General features: G+C 38.6%; 2 protein-coding genes and 3 non-coding genes across 5 annotated transcripts; 2 read left to right on the top strand and 3 right to left on the bottom strand.

The window, feature by feature from the left end:
• Positions 1–1,748: 1,748 nt before the first annotated feature.
• On the bottom strand, positions 1,749–1,821 carry trnaf-gaa. Its single transcript has one exon. It is a non-coding gene; the product is annotated as a tRNA-Phe (tRNA).
• A 2,282-nt stretch (positions 1,822–4,103) lies between these two features.
• Positions 4,104–9,917, bottom strand: LOC118822806 (EBP cholestenol delta-isomerase). Its single transcript, XM_036592095.1, has 5 exons — positions 9,667–9,917; positions 9,089–9,398; positions 7,508–7,544; positions 7,288–7,418; positions 4,104–4,444 (listed from the first exon to the last, which is right to left on the bottom strand). Exons 2-5 carry the CDS (start codon positions 9,396–9,398, stop codon positions 4,221–4,223), a joined length of 702 nt encoding a protein of 233 aa, XP_036447988.1. The 5' UTR covers positions 9,667–9,917; the 3' UTR covers positions 4,104–4,220.
• A 307-nt stretch (positions 9,918–10,224) lies between these two features.
• trnah-gug lies at positions 10,225–10,296 on the bottom strand. Its single transcript has one exon. It is a non-coding gene; the product is annotated as a tRNA-His (tRNA).
• Positions 10,297–10,711: 415 nt separating this feature from the next.
• On the top strand, positions 10,712–10,783 carry trnae-uuc. The gene has a single exon. It is a non-coding gene; the product is annotated as a tRNA-Glu (tRNA).
• A 3,401-nt stretch (positions 10,784–14,184) lies between these two features.
• Positions 14,185–20,649, top strand: ccdc115 (coiled-coil domain containing 115). Its single transcript, XM_036590922.1, has 5 exons — positions 14,185–14,497; positions 16,297–16,400; positions 18,603–18,709; positions 19,166–19,357; positions 20,315–20,649. The coding sequence occupies exons 1-5, from the start codon at positions 14,387–14,389 to the stop codon at positions 20,428–20,430; spliced, it is 630 nt and encodes a 209-aa protein (XP_036446815.1). The 5' UTR covers positions 14,185–14,386; the 3' UTR covers positions 20,431–20,649.
• Positions 20,650–20,733: the final 84 nt, after the last annotated feature.

Here is a 20,733-nt window from a genome sequence, read left to right as displayed (position 1 = left end):
CAAGACGCCGATAATGCATCACGTCACCAGTGGGGGCTAAATGGAAACGGAAATGGTTTATTGGTTTATTGGGCGTGTTAACCAAGTCATCCTGGTCAGGAATAATAATGCGAGGCTTTTCAGTTAGTCAGTTTCTCGAGCCATGACAACAAAGTTTCTTGAGTTAACGCTTCTGTAGCCAGTTGGTTCAGCCAGCTAACGGTAAATTAAAAGACGTTTAAATAATTGCGTTCATTCTTAATTATTGGCCTACGATTAACGTGAGTGTCCATTTCCTCCTCTCTTCACACTTAATATTACACAGAGCTAAGATTTCTTTGGGAACCAAAGGATGAATTACAGAAGGACTTGTGCGGCCCTCTGTGAACTTGTATTGCTCCTTAAATAGATTGTGAATATATCTACTTTTTACTTTTTTCTTTTTTACTTGCTACAGATATGAAACAGTAAAAAACACATTATAGGTTTTTATATACGAGCTGCTAAGTTGGTTAACTAGTACAGTGATACAATGTGTTGAACGTTTACGTGGAGAGGAGGTGGGTTTGCACTGGAGGGGAGACAGAAAGCAGCGTGCATTACTGATTGTGTTACATATAGAATACCTTTTTCAGTTAACTGCTAATCAATAACGCTGTTTTCATTAATAGTCTTTCAGCGAGCCTCAGAATCATATGCAACAAAAACTGCTTTAGGTTCTGACTAGTCAGGATTTGTCTTTTTTTCTGTATGTTTTAATATCAATATTTTATGTGAGATTAGAGTAAATAAAGTCAGAAATATCAGTGTTGGGCAGAATGCTGTGAGTGATGGGTGAATACACTATACATGTATTTAGTAACTCCATTACAATATATAAAGTATATTCAGAATACATGTTGATAAGACACAGGGGAAAAACTCTGCTGTTGTAATTTTTATTTAATACACACTGTATATCACTGTATATGTTTTCTTCTGTTAATATTGTGTCATGAAAAATTAGTTCATTGAAATTTAAAGTTATCAAAAAAAGTTACAAAATTCTCAAAATTATTTTGACTATAAAGTTGGTAACTGTGCTTTTCGGTTAATAGCATGTTTGTACCACAAAACACATGCACAAGTCCAGTTCAACACCGCTAAGACTGTTTCGTTCCATCATTCGTCAAAGAAATAGTAACACTGAGATTAATAACTGATCACTTTGAGTTATTAGTCTACTCAGGCTTTAGCACAATCTTCAGTGCTTGTAAAGAAGCTGTTTATTAAATTCTTCTTTAGAGTAAATCTTTACATTTGGTGCAGTGATTTTAACATAGTTAATACTATTTTACCAATTGTGTTTCTTTTGAAGATTATGGGTTTTTTATTATTTAGTGGTTAAGTGTTCTAAAAGTTTTCCTCTAAACATTTAAATTGTATCGTCACAGACTTATCAACGTTTTAATTTGCAATTTGCAGATTTAGAAAAAGTTATCATATACGGTTATATACATAATAATTTACGAACTGTTATAATTGTTTGACGCCTTGAATGTGGAAGTTGTTTTTTGCAGATTAATGTACTCAGAGGTCACAGAGTTCACATACTGTATCTCATGGGTTATAAACTTACTGAGTTTTTGTTGTTTTTTCAAACGTTAGACTGTCTTTTAGACATTTTTACAGAACGAAGCACACGAAGGTAGATGTATCTATAATTGTACGGGTTGTTAAAGAGGATGTGTTCTACATGAACTGTCCAGTTAAATGTAGTAGGAACAAAATGCCGAAACCCGGGATCGAACCAGGGACCTTTAGATCTTCAGTCTAACGCTCTCCCAACTGAGCTATTTCGGCGGTGGGAAGCTCGATCCAAACCACGCCTCTAGTGACACAGTTCTCATGTTTCTTGCCTACCTTCGGCTCTTGTATCGCTAAGTCAATCTATTCTGGTCTTTCTTCTTCTTTTCTGGCCTTTAGACAGTTGGAATAAGTTCTCTCGTCCCCCAGATATTTAAAGTCGAGTCAAAGGAAGACAGAAAGACAAGGGGGTGAATATCAACCACAGCCAAAGAGTTACAGGCTACTTCAGGGTTGTCTTGGGTGCTAAGCTACATCTGCTACAACTACAAGTACCTACGGATCAGAATGAGCTAAATTGTAATAAACTAAACGAATAAAAATAAACTAAAACGGTATATATGAGTATTAAAATAGCAAGAGATATCATAACCAAATTTAATGTGTCCATGGCACTAATAGTCGTGTACAATCTAAGCAGGATAACGTTGACATTTTGAATGTCACATTCATATGCTGTCATAAAGCGTAAAGGAAGAGTTAGATTTTTAAGTAAAAATGGTTGACAGGTGCCTGAGACTTTGTTCTACGATAGTTTTCAGATAAGGTGTTGGTTGTACTGCTTTTCTTTCAGAGCTGAGATGTACATGCAGGTCACTGTAAGGCAAAATACCCCCAAAACACCTTCAGGTTTAACTTACCACTTTAACATTAACAAAATATTAAAAAAAAAAACTGAGAACTTGTAGGTTCACTGGTAGTTTCAATGAAATGGCTCCTGTCATCACTACAGTAAAGAAAATCTGAGTTTGTTTCTCTACAGTAAACCATTTCACATCAAACCACTCTGAATGACTGTTTAATAGAGAAATACAGAGATCAGAGGAAATGGAGGCAGGTGAGAAATAAATCTTTATATTTTGGGGTGATTCTTCATGTTAGTAGGCCCATTAAACTGATAACCAAGGCCTGTTACCCCCTAAATAAGTGTCAGCTGATTTGGAGGTGAGTGGGAAAAGAGCAAAGACTGAACATTAAGACAGAACTGTAAATCTTGTCTTTAAGTAAATCTAAAATGGTATCCTGCTCAACTTACATTATGCTTAAGTTTACTAACTGTAATGTTCTAATGTTACAGGACAAATACTGAGGATAGCACAATGATATCTCTGTTGTTTTGTCCTTAAAGCAATATATATCACTTCCGTGATTTGCTGCTCAACATACATAACAAAATAAGTAAAATAAGCTCCTAAAACTGGAGTTCAAAAAATGTAGAGGAAGTGGGACTCCTAACAACTGGGCAAGACCTGATAGACCACAAAACAGTCACCATCAGATAAACTGCACTTAAAGCTTTCATCTTTGAGAGAGAGGAGAAAATCAAGCCATACTCTTGCTTCAGAATCATGTGTTTCTCTCCATGCTTCCACTGAGAGAAGACAACTCAACACTACGAGTCTGAAAGAACGTGTAGCTGTCAAGAGGACATGGCTGAGAAAACAAAACTGTCTGTACACCCCAGAGTCCAGACCTCAACATCACTTAATGTGATTGGGATTACTTAATTTGTGAGGATCAGAAAATGCAACCAACTTCTGAGACTGAACTTTGTATATGAGGAAAAAAATCCCTGCAGCTTTCTTTAAAAAACTGAAAGCAAGTCTCCTGAAATGGATGAAAGCTGTAATAAAGGCAAAGCGTGAACACACTAAATACTGACTGATTTGATATTATACTTTTGGAGGCTTTTGGTGAAATATATGTTTTTCTGCTTTTTTTTCTTAAGCTGAAAAATAAACAGCTTCTACTTCATGCTTGTTTTGATTGGAAATTAAATAAATGAAGGGTGGTCTCTGAATTTTGCACAGTACTGTAGCTTGAGTCCCTGTAAAATCATTGTGGGGAAACATCATTAATTCGTATAATTTGCAGTATAAATGTGCAGAAAGACATTTATCTCCATTCTATATGCTAAAGTATTTAGACTACAGCAGTGCCTGTTGCTCATACCAGTTTGAAATAACAGTCTTTAAATGGGCTGCATAAAGGCTTTGCTGGATGTTCTACAAGAAAGTAATATTATGTTTCTTTCCTGTGACCACAGGATCCTGGCAGACAAGATCATTGCCCATCAGATATTGGGGTCCTCATGTGCATCACATGTTCGTGTTTTTTTCTTCTAGGTTAACTCACTTGACTGAACAGCAGCTAATGATAGAGCCGTTCATGAGGTGAGTGTGTTAGAGAGCAAGGAAAACACAAATATGAGCACAGCATGGCATCCCCAGGACTGTAAGTGGGAACTACTGCAGATGCATCACAGTACAACACTCAGGTAAAAGAGAATTTGATTTTATTCATGAAAATAAAAATGGCTAAACACAGTGAACCAGAATTCCCTAGATATCACCTAGAACGGTGTACAATACAATAATTCCCATTTCTTTTCAAAATTATTTGGACTTGGGCTTGTATTTGGGCAGTGATTTGTCTGACAAGGCTTGAGTGCTTGATAGCTGACACCACGAGTCCAAAATAAGAACGAAAGGGATCACAATCCACAGGACGTTCATGAAGATGAAGTAGAACCAGAAGTAGATGGGGTGGCCATACTCGCTGTGGATGTATCCATCTCTGTGTTCAGTGTAGAAGTAGAGTACCGCTCCATACAGCTGCCCTGTTGACAGAAGAGATTACTGTTGATCAGCAGCTCAGATAAAAAAACAAATGTATGAGAGTATCTATTACATCACCAAGCTTTTTCGCTTGTTGTACTCTGTGTCACCATTTTTTAGCTGTGTCTGTCGTCAGTTGGGAACTACTAACTACTAACAGCTAGAAAGCAAGATAGCTAATCAGCCAAACTGTTTTAGGCTTGTACTTTAATAGTCACACACAGCGAAAATGAAGAAACAAAAATACAAATAAATCATTAATCACAAGCTAAAAATCAGCAGCTAAAATTTTATGATTGTGAACGGCCCAGCTGTACCATGTTTTATGTTGCTTCATAACTTACTTCACCAAAAAGTGAGGCTCAGTTAACAGTTTGCTAGTTCCATGTGGTTGAACGCAGGTTAAATCACTTTAGGGATGCATGATTGGAATTGGCCAAGATCAGAATTGGCAGATTTTTGCTCCAAATATGTAATAAGCAATCAGCCAATTAATTATTATTTGTCAATCTGCATTGCCGTGAATAACTAGGTGACTCATGCTGTATTTGAAAGCTGCTGCTACACCTGTACAAGAATATTGTAAAACATTTATGCATGGCTCATTGTGCTAAATAGTCCATCAGCTCTTACTTTTGATATATCAACATATTTTATTCATATTATTCATGTAGGCAACATATTCTGGACTTTTTTTTCAATTCAAACTCAAATTTGAAAATGCTAATTCGGTTGTCTATTTAATGTTGCATTACCAACATGAGTGCATTATTTAAGACCTAATTCAAATTCAAATGCAAATTGTGTATTTGCATTTGCATTTCTGTTTATAATGTGGCTGCATAATCTGAACTTCATTCAAATTCAAATGCAAAATTGAAAATGCTAATGAAAGTGTGTATTTAGAATAGCATTTCCCATGTGAGTGTGCATTATAAGACATAATTCAAATGCAAAATGTCTATTTGCATTTGCATTTCTGTACACAATGGCTGTTAAAGTTCATAAGGAAAGTCCTTTAGGCATTTAATTTTCTTTGACTTAATGGTCTGACATATTAAAAATAGAATAACAATCATCTATTTGCAATTGCATTTCCTCATCGTGGTGCTTCAGCTCTGCCAAAATGAAAATGTATTTGCAGCCCTGTTTGCAACTGCATTTTCACCGTCAACAAGGCACTCATGTCAATCAAACGCTGTGGGTGGGGCGTTGGGAGGGACTTTTTAGTGCAGGGCATGTTTTAAGAGAAAATAATGTAAAGGTATAAACTTATTTAGCTATGAATACATATACATTTATAACACTGAGACAGCAGTAGCAACCACCGCTAGACATTTTAACACTATCCAACCTGACAGCGGGGTATCATAAACAATCGTGTAGCTAAACAAGTTTATACTTTTTGTCATTACCTCTTTAAACACGCCCAAACTAATGTCCCTCCTGATATCCCACCCACAGCGTGAAAAGCAATTGCAAACAGGGTTGCAAATGCATTTTCATTTTAGCAGAGCTGAAGCTCGACGATGAGGAAATGCAAATGGGTGATTGTTATTCCATTTTAATGTCATACCATTAAGAAAATGAAAATTAAATGTCAAAAGCACTTTGCTTTTCCATATTAAAATTTTCCAGCCATTATACACAGAAATGCAAATGCCAGTACACAATTTGCACATGGGAAATGCAATTGTAAACAGACAATTTAATCAGCATTTTCAAATTTGCATTTGAATTTGAAATAAGTCCAGAATATGCTGCCACAACAAACAGCCAGTTTGACCCATTAAAGAGCAAAACATGCTATTTATATTGCAACTCTGACTTATAGAAAGTACAGTGTATTTCATGTGTTCATTTAAGTAAACCCACACAGTGTGAGCTTTGGGTTCAGAAAAATCAGGGAGAACAATCAGCTGCCACCCACTTTAGCTGTAAAAAAATCAGAATAAAAACTCATGATCGGTTCATCCCTGGTTACTTTATAGCAAGTAGTTTTTGTGCAATTTTTATGCGTGTTTGAGGTCGTTATCTTAATTAAGGATTGCCCAATAGCTGTAATCCTAGCGCCTACAAATTCATCTGAAGTGTTATGCTTGCTGAGACTGACATGGACTTAGTACAGATCGCTGTCTCTGCTGAAAATAAAGCTACCTCAGATCATGACACTGCTTTTACACTTGCCGGTGGGAACCACACATTCACCCTCTATATGTTGGAAATACATAGCAGCTTTGCCCAAATACTTCAAATTGTGACTCATCAGTTAGACCAGGGGTCACCAGTCTTATTCACAAAAAGCCAGTGTGGCTGCAGGTTTTCACTCCAATAAAGCAGAAGAACATCTCATAACTAACCGGTCGTTTTAAGACCAACTGATTAAACAAGTGGAATCAGGTGTTTCTGCTTGATTGGAATGAAAATCTGCAGCCACACCAGCCCTATGTGGATGAGATGTGACCCTTGGGTTAGGTCCACTTCCACCTTGTCTTTGCTTGATTTAATGTATTTCACCTTTTTCTGCCAGAAATACCAGTCAGGAATATCTGTGCTAACCGTATTTATTACAGGCATAGAAGTGGCTGAGAACAGGTTACTTAAGTGTCTAACATACATACAATATTTAGGTTAGTGTTTTAACACCATGTCACGTTTCAGATTTTAACTGCCTTGGACTGAAATCGAAAGTCTCTTGCTTTGGTTAATAAATACTCCATTAGCATGTAGACATGATGTCTGAATGACCTGCTCATACAAAGTTCAATGCATGGACGATCACCAGAAATGTGGTTTACTAGGTGTATGCAAATTTTGATTGGTTCTGTATAAGAAAACATCTCACCTAGAGATACAATTAGCTGCAAGACGAATCTGTAGGGACGATTGAACAAAAAGGCCACAACGATCCACAGACTGAAAGGCCCCCATAGACATGCAGTCACTGTCTCCATGCACACAGTGAAATTATCCGCTCTAGAAAAAGATCCACAAACATAAAATGTAAGAAGTACATTTTTCACAGCACAAACCACCCAATGTTCAGACATATATGTATAACTTACATGACATATCTGCTGTCGCCTTTTGAATATTCCTTCCCTGTGGGCAAACAAGTATTGTGAGCCCTAGACACAAATTCCAGGTGATACAATATTGGAAGGATCCACAGACCTTTGGACTGAGCCCTGCTTTTGGAGAGATTTTTTTTTCTGCCCAATCACAGCCACACAGTGTGTGACTGAAAAGCAAGTTAGTGGATTGAAACAGGTGGCTTGCTACAGGTTCAGGCCCAGCAAGCTGGGTGACTGTTTAAATGAAAACTTGACTAACAGCATAATAATATAATGTAGATGTAATAATAGTAATATAATATATAACAGAGAGTTGGCATCAAGACAGCATGGCAGGTGGACTACCTGTGCAGATACCTGATTATATCAGCCAAAAACAGTTTGGATTTTATTCATTTTTGTTCTATTAATGCCAAACACCATCTAATACAGTAACTGCACAGACCGCATTATTTCAAGACAAAACTGCACAAATACTTCCTGGTGTATCACCCATGTGCAATGTGTAAATCCACCATTCTCCAAAACTAGGTCATGTGCTCTAGAACAGTGTCAACCCAGTCCTTGAGCCCACTTGATGGCTCGACATTTTGCACTATTCCAGATCTCAAAAACATTTGGTCAGGGGTCACCAATCTTATCCATAAAGGGCTGGTGTGGCTGCAGGTTTTCATTTCAGTGAAGCAGGAGCAGACCTGATTCCACTCAGAGTACTAACCCCTATACCAGGGGTGCACAACTCCGGTCCTGAAGGGCCGGTGTCCAACACAGTTTGGTAATTCCTCATCTCAAACACACCCACTAACCCTGGCAGTTAAAAGATGAGTGTAATCAGGTGCATTTGAGCAGGTAAATCTTCAAACTCTGCTGGACACTGTCCCTCCAGGACTAGAGTCGTGCACCCTTGTGTTATACGATCATGGCAAGCTATTGAGCGCTGGGTTGCATTAAAAAAGCAGAGTCAAAGTGCACTGTATGTTGCAGGAATCCTTTTGTTAAGTTAAAGTTATCTATGTATTACTTAGTTAAGTGTAAATATAACCTAATTTTGCCAGACAATCAGTCAAATTTATAATGTATGTCTTTCATTTCAATCAAACAGGAGCAGAACTGATTCCACTCCATTCAGTCAGTTGGCCTCCTGCTCCTGCTTTCTTGGAATGAAAACCTGCAGCCACACTGGCCCTTTGTGGATAAGGTTGGTGACCCCTGCACTAGGTTACAGGAAAATTTGGAACCATCCAGGGGGCCACAAGGACAGGGTTGAGAAACTTTGCCTAGAACATGACAATTGTGGGTGGAAATATTTGACATTCTGAATTCGGACTGTGGCAAACTGTGGTTCTGCAGGGCTGGTGTCCAGCACAGTTTGGTGATTTCCATGCTTGTAACAAACCAGCTAAACCTGGCAATTAACCACTGAGTTGAATCTGGTGAGTTTGAGTAGGAAATCAAACTGCAAGACTTCAGCCCCCCAGGATGGGAGTTCACCAACCCTGTAATAAACCATCTCAATCTGCCATGTGCTGACCTCAACCTTTAGAAAGTTTTAAGGTTTCAATCTTAACTCACAGAGCTGTGAGAGGAAGCTCTGGTCTCCTGGAATGATGGTGTAGTAGAGAGCGAACCAGCCCTCAATGACACCATGGATGAAGCCACACACAGTGAACCAGCACAGGGCCAACCTTCTCCATCCGCTCAGCCTTCCTCCAGCCACCTTCTGCCCCGTCAGGGCCCAGGCTACCAGCAGCAGCAGCCCGGACACAGAGAACAGGAATGTGACAATCTCCAACATGGAACGGTCATTTTCTACGTAGTTTGGGATGGACAGGTCCCTGGGCCAGAAGGGGTGACTTATGGCTTCTGCTGCTGCCTTTGGCATCTAACAAAGACGCAGAAAGTGTATCGCAAAATGTTACTGGAACATGAACTGAAAATGGAGTTATAAGGATATATATAGAGATTTAGAGGCACAGTAATAGAAATAAGGGATACACCGAGTAAGAAATAAAGTAAGCTGGTATTTAACACAGGACAGAACATAAGAGTTAGTAGTAATGCATGCACTTTTAAAACATTTGCAATTCTTAAATGAGTTGATTAATACTTCCCTTAATCTCACCACGAATAGAAACAGACTTTGTGCTTACCTTTAAGGATTAATAAGAATATTAAGATGCAGTCCTGGTTCGAGGTTGCCTCTAAAATGCAACAGGTAGAACTATGGGAGACTTAGGAACCGTTCAGTAGGTTCAGGACGTTTCTGACGAACTGTAAAAACCACCCCAGTCATAAATAACATAGAACATGCAATCCACACATGGCGCCACGGAGCTGCAGTGCCGTGCGACAGCGCTACCCAATAGACAGTCACACCACTGAGCCTCCAGCGAGTCCTTCTCCACCCTCTTTGGTGGAAGAGCAAATAGAAAAGCCCCACCTGAGTCGAGATCAGCTTTCCAGTGGACGGTCGCGTCGGAACATGCGTGACGTCAGGCGTAACTGAGGACCGTGATAGGTTAGAAATGAACTTACAGAGTACAGTTAACACCCAGGATCTACCAGAGACAGTCTGTGCGCGGGATTTACTCAATAAAAATACATGTATTCATTATATTTTATCTATTACAGGTAAAAGCCAATGTATATGCACTGGCCAGTGTGAGAAAGAAAAGATTTGCACCCTTCTGCTTTGATGTTTGACTGTCTGCCGTGACCCGGATTCGAACCGGGGTTGCTGCGGCCACAACGCAGAGTACTAACCACTATACGATCACGGCAAGCTATCGGGGCGCTGGATAGCAGTCAAAAAGCAGAGTCTAAGAGCTGTGCATGGCAGAGCTGTCCTGTCGTTAACTTTCATTTCTTCTAAGTCTGTTATTTAGTTAAGTATAAATATGACCTCATTTTGCCACATTGGCCTAATAAGTCGAATCAACAATATATATTTTGAAAGATATTACTCTTTTACTTAGCTTAACTATAAATAATATAGCATCCTTAAAAGCATATTAGCTGATAGCTGACCCATCTGGCCCCGGTTGTGCGCCAGAACGCAGCCATCTATACTGAATAACTGAAATAGTAACTGTTGTATTTAAATAGGTTTTGAGTCATTATGACTCTGATTGTGAGTGGCGAAGGCGGCCTCGTCGTGGACCTTTGAAAAGGACGCCTATCTTGGCAGCGTATAACTCCCATATGGTCTAGCGGTTAGGATTCCTGGTTTTCACCCAGGCGGCCCGGGTTCGACTCCCGGTATGGGAATGACTGTTTTGGTTCATTAGGATTGTTGTTTTAAATACGTCTTTTCAGTATTTTGCAACACCTCGTGCTGCCCTGTGAACTTTAGACTCAGAAACTGCAGTCTTGCCATTACTGTAGCTATTAAATGTCTACCAGTCCTCCATGCTGAGCTACTTTAACTCAGAAGCATTTATTTGGTTGGGTGGAGGGGTATGAATTATTTCATTATCAATTATTATTTTAGGTCCTGCTACAGGTTTAGGGCTGAACTTTGAGGCATTACAAAAAGTATTTTTTTTATTAGTCTTACATCATGATCCACCTTCATCTCTACTTCAGCTTTTATTTTAGCTCACATGCAGATGGTCTAATTTCTTTATTTGCAAATATCATATATAGAGCAGAGTAAATGGCTCCTTCACTGATGGTAGATCTCAGCATGGTATTCTACAAAGTTCCCCCACCCCACAACACTTGCACCGCCATGCTTTACTGTTGCTGTAGCCATATATTTTTTATTGTGAAAAACTGTGCTAGACTTCAGCTCTTGACAAGCTCAGTCTGCCTTGTGCTGACTTCAAACTTTAGAAAGATTTAAGGTTTCAATCTTTACTCACAGAGTTGGGAGAGGAAGCTCTGGGTTGCTGGAATGATGGTGTAGTAGAGCGCGAAGCAGCCCTCAATGACACCATGGATGAAGCCACACGTAGTGAACCAGCACCGGGCCAACTTTCTCCATCCACTCAGCCTTCCTCCAGCCACCTTCTGCCCCGTCAGGGCCTAGGCTACCAGCAGCAGCCCGGACACAGAGAACAGGAATGTGACAATCTCCAACATGGACCGGTCATTTTTTACGTAGTTTGGGATGGACAGGTCCCTGGGCAAGAAGGGGTGACTTATGGCTTCTGCTGCTGACTTTGGCATCTAACAAAGATGCAGAAAGTGTATCGCAAAATGTTACTGGAACATGAACTGAAAATGGAGTTATACATACATTAAGATTTAGAAGTAGAGTAACAGAATTAACAGTATAAACAGTTTCATCACTGATGGTAAATCTCAGTTACTGTAAACTGACAAAGTGCACTTATATGGTAGGTGATTTTTTAGTGTTTCTGTTGTTTTGTACATCCCCTGTATTTTTTTTTGCAGACATATTTTTAAATTCCATTTTCCTTTTCCAGATGTATTTTGGAAAGTCTAAGGTGTGGACAGAAACATGGTGAAAACAGGTAAACTAAGCCACTTTCGGCAAATTCTCTAGAACCATTATTCCCAAATTGGGGTCTATGTACCCTCAGGGGTATGACTAGCTATGCTTGGGGTTCGTCAGAAAATTCTGACATACACACTTTATTAGCTGGCTGCAAATATACAAATACTACAATCTCGACCAGCTCCTGAGCTTAATGGAAATAGCTACAAACAGGTTTTTGAACCTTCCCCTTGCAATTTATGGAAAGCATAGCATGCAAAGTATCCTATCGTGGCACCTACTATTAAACTGTTAACGTCCTTTGCAACACTGTATCTTTGCAAAACATTTTTAATTGTGTGTGTAATTGTATGTGTGAACGAAACAGAGGGGGATTTCTGGGTGTTACAAACAGTTTAAAATTATCATTTTTCTGTTCCTTTCTTCACTTCCTCTCTCATCTGTGCTAATTTTCCCTATCATAGTGTGTGTAATAGAAAGGCTAGTTTTAGCTAATTAAGACATTACCACTTTTACAAACCTGTCTTTCTTCCTCCTTCTGTTTGTCTGTGCACACAAGTGCATTAATGTGTGTGTGTGTGTGTGTGTGTGTGTGTGTGTGAATTATGCATATGCTGTGTAGGCCTCTGTGTTAATCTGCAGATGTGAATGTGCACACGCATGCATTAATTACATTTATGGTTTGTCTACAGTATGTGTGCAGTATGAACATGTGATTTACTGCCTTGAATTTCAATTCTTTCAATAATGACAGAATAGTTTTCAATAATTTGAATCCTGTCATGTGACAAATCTAACTGTGTGATGTGTTGTTGTTAGCTGTGTTTTTTCTGTGTGATGGTACATGTCAAGTATTGTTAAAATGATTTTCAGCATTTGACTATAAAAAATGCCCCAGGATGCTCCTTAATGTCAGGATGCTGACATAATCCTATTTATAATTACTTGAAAGTTTATTCATCACATGGGCTATCGACTATAAGGGGTAGTCTATTCGATTCTGTATTGTGGAGAGTCAAAGACATAAGTAAAAGTCAGTATTCAGTCAGTATGTTTTACCTCTTATGGGACGACACTCAGTTTGGAATGGGGGTCACCAGTCTTATCCACAAAGGGCTACTGTGGCCAGTGAAGTTCTCACTCCAACCAAGCAGGAGTAGATCTCGCATAACAAACCAGTTGTTTTAAGACTGAAAACAACTGATTAAAAATTGGGATAAACTGTGCTTCTGCTTGATTGGAATGAAAACCTGCAGCCACACTGGCCCTTATTAGATAGGACTGGTGACCTCTGCTATAGAATGAGTCTACTCATAGGCCAGTCCAAGAGTGACTTAATGGAAGATGGTTCACACATTTTCTGATAGCCCATGTGAATATATAAACTCAGTACCCCCTGTACAGTGTAGTAGTGCCTTCTCTGCCCAAACACACCTGTTCCAGCTAATGAGCTAATTAACAAGCTCTTCCTGAATTGAGGTGGGTATAGCTGGAATAACCAAAATCCGCAGGACAGAGGTAGTACAGGACTGTGGAACTGTCATACACTGACTGCTTACCAGAAAGCCATAGGCTACAGGCATCCAGTTGATCTCGAATAAGTAGCAGTCTGCCTTAAATTAACTGTAGGACCCTCACTTGTGTAGTGTGTAGAATATTTCCCTTAAGCATTAATGCGCTGTAATGGGTGTCTGGTCAAAGTTAGCAACTTTGGAGTTGATCTGGGAGCAGCTACTTTGACTTGATGTGGGCCAAAGCAAGTTGATTGACAGTTGTAAATGGGAAAGATAATTGGGAAACATGCTTCAAAATGAAAAAGGCACCTGAGTAGAAAAAATAATGAAAATGGATTGGTTAGTAAATACATTTGGAAAGGAAAGAGGCATTTGGGAAATATTTTTTGGAAACGGAAACGGCAATTTGGACGTAGGTCACATTTGCAAATGAAAAAAGAAAACTGGGAATACAACTGGAAATGGAAAAAACCTGTTGGGAAATAAAGCTATGCCTTTGAGTTCACTTTTCCATTTCCACACGCATCACCCAACCGCCTTTTCCATTTCCAGTCATATATCCTATATGCTTGTTTATGGATCCGTAACGATCCGTGCGCATGTATGGAGAATAGCTCACTACGTAAATCCAACGAGAGCGGCGCAGTGAAGCGCAGTGAGAGATCTCATTGGTTTTCCACTGTCAGCTGACTCTTGCAGTCATATGACCTGTTATGGCGGTGGCGAGTGGAAATAGGCGTTTATAGGTTACATCTCGCTCTAAAACAGTAACGACTCACTCTGAGTGTTAAAAAACAATCATAATAGTTTTATTATACTACACGAAGCTCTCTGCCGCAGTCTGGAGCGTAAAGCTCAGGTTTCTGTTCAGAACTGCGAGTCGAAGCTGTGGAAATGGGTCTGGATCCTGTCTCTGTGAATATAGATCAGCAGCTACTTCATTTTATGGATCAGCTCGAGATTCTGGAGGAGAAAAGACAAAAACTAAACTCACTCATAGAAGAGGTAAGAAACGATACCTGAAATCATAACGCTACACACTAAAAAAAGGATGGTTCTTCAAGGGTTCTTTTGTAAAGGCAATGGTTCTCTATTTAGAACCTTGAGTTCTGTATAGAACCATTTCATGCTTAAATGGTTCTTTGTAGGTGAAATTAGGTTGATGGAGAATGGGTTGTATATGGTTCTGTCGAGATCCTCTTTGAAAATGGCTCTACAGCCCCGTTTCCAAAAAAGTTGGGATGCTGTGCAAAATGTAAAAAACAGAATGCAGTGATGTGCAACCCTGCTGAAAAAAACAATAGTAACCATTAAGTGCTTCTGTTGGTTCCTTGTGGTTTTATAATGTGTCTTTTTCAGCAGGGAAATCATTGAAACCCTACATTTAATTGAAAATAGAACAAAGACAACTCATCAAAATTTCACTGATACATTTTATTGTTTTTGAAAGATATGTACTCTTTGGATTTGAGGCTAGCTGCACGTTACAAAAAAAGTTTGGACAGGGGCAACAAAAGACTGGTAAAGTTGTGTAATGCTAAAAAAATATCCCAGAAAGGCTGACTCTTTTAGAAGTAAAGGTGGGGAGGGTTCACTACTAAAATAGCAAAAAACTTGATGTTTTCATCTGCAATACATAATATCATTAAAAGATTCAGGGGAATCTCTGTAGGCAAGGGACAAGGCCGAAAAACAACACTGACTGGACATGATCTTTAGGTTCTCAGGCGGCACTGCATTAAAAACAGACACAATTCTGTAGTGGTAATCACTGCATGGGCTCAGAAACACTTCTGAAAAACACTGTCTGTGAACACAGTTCGTCGCTGCATTCACAAACGCAAGTTAAAACTCTACCTTGCAAAAAAGAAACCATATATAAACAGGATCCAGAAATGCCGGCACCTACTTTCAGCCTCATTTAAGATGGACTGAGGCAAATCAAAATTTGAAAGTCTTATTGGAAATCATGGACACTGTGTCCTCTAGGATAAAGACCACTCAGCTTGTTATTAGCGCACATTTTAAAAGCCAGCATCTGTGATAGTATAGGAGTGTATTAGTGCACATGGCATGGGTGACTTGCACGTCTCTGAAGGCACCATTAACGATGAACAATATATGCAGGTTTTGGCAACATATGCTGCTATTCTGACAACGTCTTTTTCAGGGAAGGCCTTGATTATTTCAGCAAGACAATGTCAAACCACATTCAATCTGTATTACAACATCATGGCTATGTAGTAAAAGAGTCTGGGAGCTAAACTGACCTGCATGCAGTCCAGACCTGTCCAACCACTCAAAGCATTTGGTGCATTATAAAGCAAAAAATATGACAAAGGAGACCCTGAACTGTTGAGCAGCTGAAATCCTATATCAAGCAAAAACGGGAAAACATTTCACTTTCAAAACTACAGCAGTGTCTCCTCAGTTCCCAAACGCTTACAGAGTGTTGTTAAAAGAAGAGGTGATGCAACACAGTGGTAAACAGGCCCCCGTCCCAACTTTTTTGGAACCTGTTGTTAACATATTTTTAACATATGATATGTTGTCTGTGCACTGTGTTTAATTAATTATAGGGTCTTCATGATTTGCATATCATTGCATTCTAATTTTATTTACATTATGCACAGCGTCCCAACTTTTTTGGAAATAGGGTTGTGTGTATATATATATATATATATATATATATATATATATATATATATATATATATATATATATATATATAATGTTAGTACGAGTATGTGAATGAGTTTTGAAAGACTGATATTCACAAAAGGCCAATAACTGTATTTCCACAGGGATGGTTTAACATATCCAAGGCACGTTACTCAATGGGGAACAAGCAGGTCTCGTCTCTACAGTATGCAAACGAGATGGAACCGCTCGTCTGTGTTCATTCCAGGTGCAACAGCATTCAAGCTCAAACTAAATCCACACCCTTTACAGTAAACTACTCTGTCACTACTCTTGATGCGTGCTGTAGATGTATAGTCTACAAAACCTGCTTGTTGATACACATATTCAAATCCAGAAGCTTCTGGATGAAGAATGCACACTTAAAAAAAACCTTTTATCCATTTATGATAAATAAATTGATTCATACTCACATATAAACTGACTTACATGTTTGGAGTTACAGCCACAACAAAAAACATACTATTTTAGATCCACATCACTATAAGTAGGGGTGGGTCATGTGGGGAAAAAATATACCATCACAATACTTCAGGACATTTTCTTGATATACGATATACATCACATTACTTCGTTTCTGTGAAATTTGATAAAATGGAACAGATGAAAGTAAAAACAGTGGTGCCACATTAAAAAATGTAAAACTACTACTTAAAGACTTGCATACAATGATGTTTATTCAAAATTTCACTTACTGAACTGCACTAAATCTAATTAAACAGGACTAATTTTGCTCTGTTTGTGATTAAAATTGCAGTTGTACTGACAGTCCATGATATGCTCAAATTGTGGCGTATTTTATCATAATAATGCTGAATATTGTTATATTGCCTATCTACAAATCTATATCCCCTATCTACAAACCAGTACAGATGTTTCATTACATTTATTAAAAAGCGACATTTTTTCAAAGCCTTATTCAAAGCTTTTGGACCAAACATCTGTGGAGGCACATGGATTTAGTGTATGTACAAGCAGAATACCAGTTGTGTTAGTACACATCTGTGTATGTATAACACCTCAATTCCAAAAAAAAAAAAGGGACAGTAAGTGAAATGCTAACAAAAACGGAAAGCTGTGATTAAATCAAATTGAAAACATTACAAAAACACAATTGATGTTTTGTCTTATACACTCCAAATTTGATGCCTGCAACACATGCCAGAAAGGTTGGGACAGGTTTATGTTTGCCACTGTGTTACATGACCTTTCCTTTCATCAACACCTAATAATCATTTGCAGACTGAAGACACCAATTGAGCGAGATGTGAAAGTGGACTTTTTTTTCTACTGTTATACAAGTCTTTGGCTGCACAGCCATACTGGGCTTTTTGTTATATTTTACTCTTCATACTGCGCCACATATTTTCAGTGGGAGTCAGGTCGCCTAGGACCCACATTCTTTGACCACGCAGACGTGCTGTTGTAACACATGCACAATGTGGTTTGGTGTTATCAAGTTGAAACCAGCATATGTTGCTCCAAAAATATGTATATGTCTTTTAGCATTACCGGGCACGTTCACAGGTGTGCAAGTTACCCATGCAACGAGCACTAATGCATCTCCATGACATGACAGACTCTGGCTTTTCAACTTTATGCTGGTCACAGTCTTGAAGATCCTTTTCTTCTTTGGCCTGGAGAACACATTATTTCCACAAACTATATAAGTTCCACTTCTATAAAAGTTGACTTGTCAGACCATGTTACACATTTCCATTCTGCATCGGTCTTTTTCAGATGAGCTTGAGTCCAGAGATGTCCGCGGCATTATGGACTTTGCTGACATAAGGTGTCCGCTGTGACTAGTGCAGTCTTAAATTGCAATTTGTGGATGCAGTGACAAACTGTGTTTATTGACAACAGTTTTTCAAAGTATTCCAAAGCTCTGTGTTGATATCCTTCACAGAAGCTTGCCGTTGTGCTTTGTTTTTTTATGCAGTGCTGTCTTAAGGATCAAAGGTCACGGGCATTCAGTTGCGGTTTTCGGCCTTGCCCTTTATGTGCAGAGATTTCTCTGGATTCACTGTATCTTGATGATGATAGGCAAATAGGCACTGTAGAGGGTGAAATACCTAAAATTCTCATTGAGGAACTTTCCTCAAGACCTTTTCTGGATGTTTCTTTTATACTCAAGCATGACCGCATCACTGGTTTAAGATGTTTTGGGTGTTTTTTTTTTGAACATCACAACCTTTCAAGTCTTAAATTGCCCCATCTTTTTTCATAATATGTTACAGGCATCAGTTCAGAATGAGTGTTGATAAGGTAGATTTCTTGTCTTTTACTGTTTTTCACAGGTTAACGTGTCCTAACTTTTTTGGAATTAGGTTTATAGTGTCCATGGTCACTGCAGCATAAAGAAGTTTGTATATGACTAATTATTTTTTATTATCATCCTGAAATGCAGCCTTTCAGAAAAGGGTGATGTGGAGTTTAAGTGTGAACAAACAGAGCTCAAACCGGAAGACCTGAAAGCGAGTGGAACAGTAGAGAACATAGGACCAACGGAGGGAGGTAGGGCTGAAACACTGGAATGGTCATTTTTTGATGTCATAAATTAATTCTGAATGAAAAACTACTGCACTTACAACAGCTATGAAATGCACAGAAGACTGTGAGGTTGGAAATTGATGTTACACAGCTGCAACTAATTAGTCATCATCATTAAATCAAAATGTTGTTGTTACAGATGCAATTTAACAACATAATATCAAATAATGATGAACTAGGGCAGTGTTTCTCAACCCTGGACCTGGAGGCCCACTGCCCTGCACATTTTATATCTTTCTCTGCTTTAACGCCCCCACTTTAACTTAATGAGCTGTTAATGAGCTGATTAGTTGGATCAGGTGTGAGCAGGGAAAGCCCTAAAAAGTGCAGGGCAGTGGGCCTCCAGGACCAGGGTTGAGAAACACTGCACAAGGGAACAAAAGTGGAGAAGTTTTAATGAGAAAAATCCTTTATTTTCAGGCCTTAGGAGGAGAATGAATGTCAAACAGAAAGAAACTAAGGAAGAGGACACTTCCAAGGGGCAATGTGAAACACAACCTCAGGGTAGTGTAAAGAGTGAGAAATCCCTCAGTCAGCATCAAGATCCACTGAAATGGTTTGGAATTCTTGTGCCACAGAATCTTAAGCAAGCTCAGGCTGCTTTTAAAGAAGGTGAGGTTAAAAAGAAGCACAAACACTGTGACTTGAAATCAAAATTACATTTCTGGTTTTTGGTGAGAAACACTAAATAAAGCCACATTATCTTGGCTGGTGAGTTTATTCAGAACTATTTGAACCCACATGCACCATATTTCAAATACTCAGTTCAAGTGCATGTGCAGCTGTGTACAGCAAACGACTATAACATGTAATTACAGTGTAATTGTAAGATATTCTGTAACTTTAGCACATAATAGCACACCTCAGAGAAATGAATTCATAAAGGCATGTAACCTTTTACCTTTTACTGGACTTGACCTTTGATCGGAGGGTGGGCAGGCGGTGTGCATGACTGCAGAAAAAAAAAACTTTTTGTTGAGGCAGTAGTTTGTCTTGCACCTACAATTGCCAGATTACAGCTTTACAAAGCTTGTATTCATGTAACAAATGCAAACCTTTTTATAATGGGTGTAAAATTGTAGAACAGGGGACAGAGTGTGGGAGGGGGGGCAACCATAGACTTAATTTTATGTACTAGATTTTTCCTAAGAGATTTTCTTTATTGGATCTCTTCTTCTTGAGGAATCATAAGGGTTATCTCTTTATCCAGCGTTCTTAAGGACAGACCACAGAGACTAAACACTCTGCAACAAATAGCAACATTATAATGAGTGCAGTTAGAAGGTGCAGAAGAAGAACTGACCAGCAAAATGAATCAGAATGAATAGGGAGAGATTCTCCTAACAAACCAACATCAAATATGTCTGTCTGTGTTTGGGTCTGCGTTCTCTGGCCTTTTGGTTTTGTTGGCTAATAATCTTTGTTTTTCAGCAAATTCTTAAAGTAATTATGATGGAAAAAAATGATCCATGCTGAATATTTTGACATTCTGTTTATCCAAAAAAAGGCTGAACACTGTGAGATCTTTGAATATAACCATACTGCAATTTTCTTTCTTTGTATTTGCAGTCATCACTCTGTCAGCAGAGATTGCAACCCTGCAGAGTGCGATTCTGGCCACCAGAATGGAGATGCAGGCTCAGATAAAAGAGAAACACAAGATTTGCCAAGAACTGATGGAATAATAGATGACATAATTATTGTACCTTTTTTCCTTTATTGGATAAATTATTTATTTCTATGATTTTCTACCAGTCCCTTTTATGCACCAAAATTAGACTGTAAATCTGGAATAAACAATGATGTATAAATCTCTTTTGAAATCAAGTAGTAAAATATTGTTCTGTTATCAGTTACATAGGGTATTTGTGGTTTATGTATTCCTAATAAACAGTATAATTTAGCATTGGGATGTGATGTGAGTGTGAAACATTATTTTAAGTTTAATTACCATTTACTATCTTGTTTGAGATTTAAACTAAAATTGC

This window comes from Colossoma macropomum, unplaced genomic scaffold, assembly GCF_904425465.1.
Source record: "Colossoma macropomum unplaced genomic scaffold, Colossoma_macropomum, whole genome shotgun sequence".
Taxonomy (NCBI): domain Eukaryota; kingdom Metazoa; phylum Chordata; class Actinopteri; order Characiformes; family Serrasalmidae; genus Colossoma; species Colossoma macropomum.
This window is presented reverse-complemented; position numbering and strand designations above follow the sequence as displayed.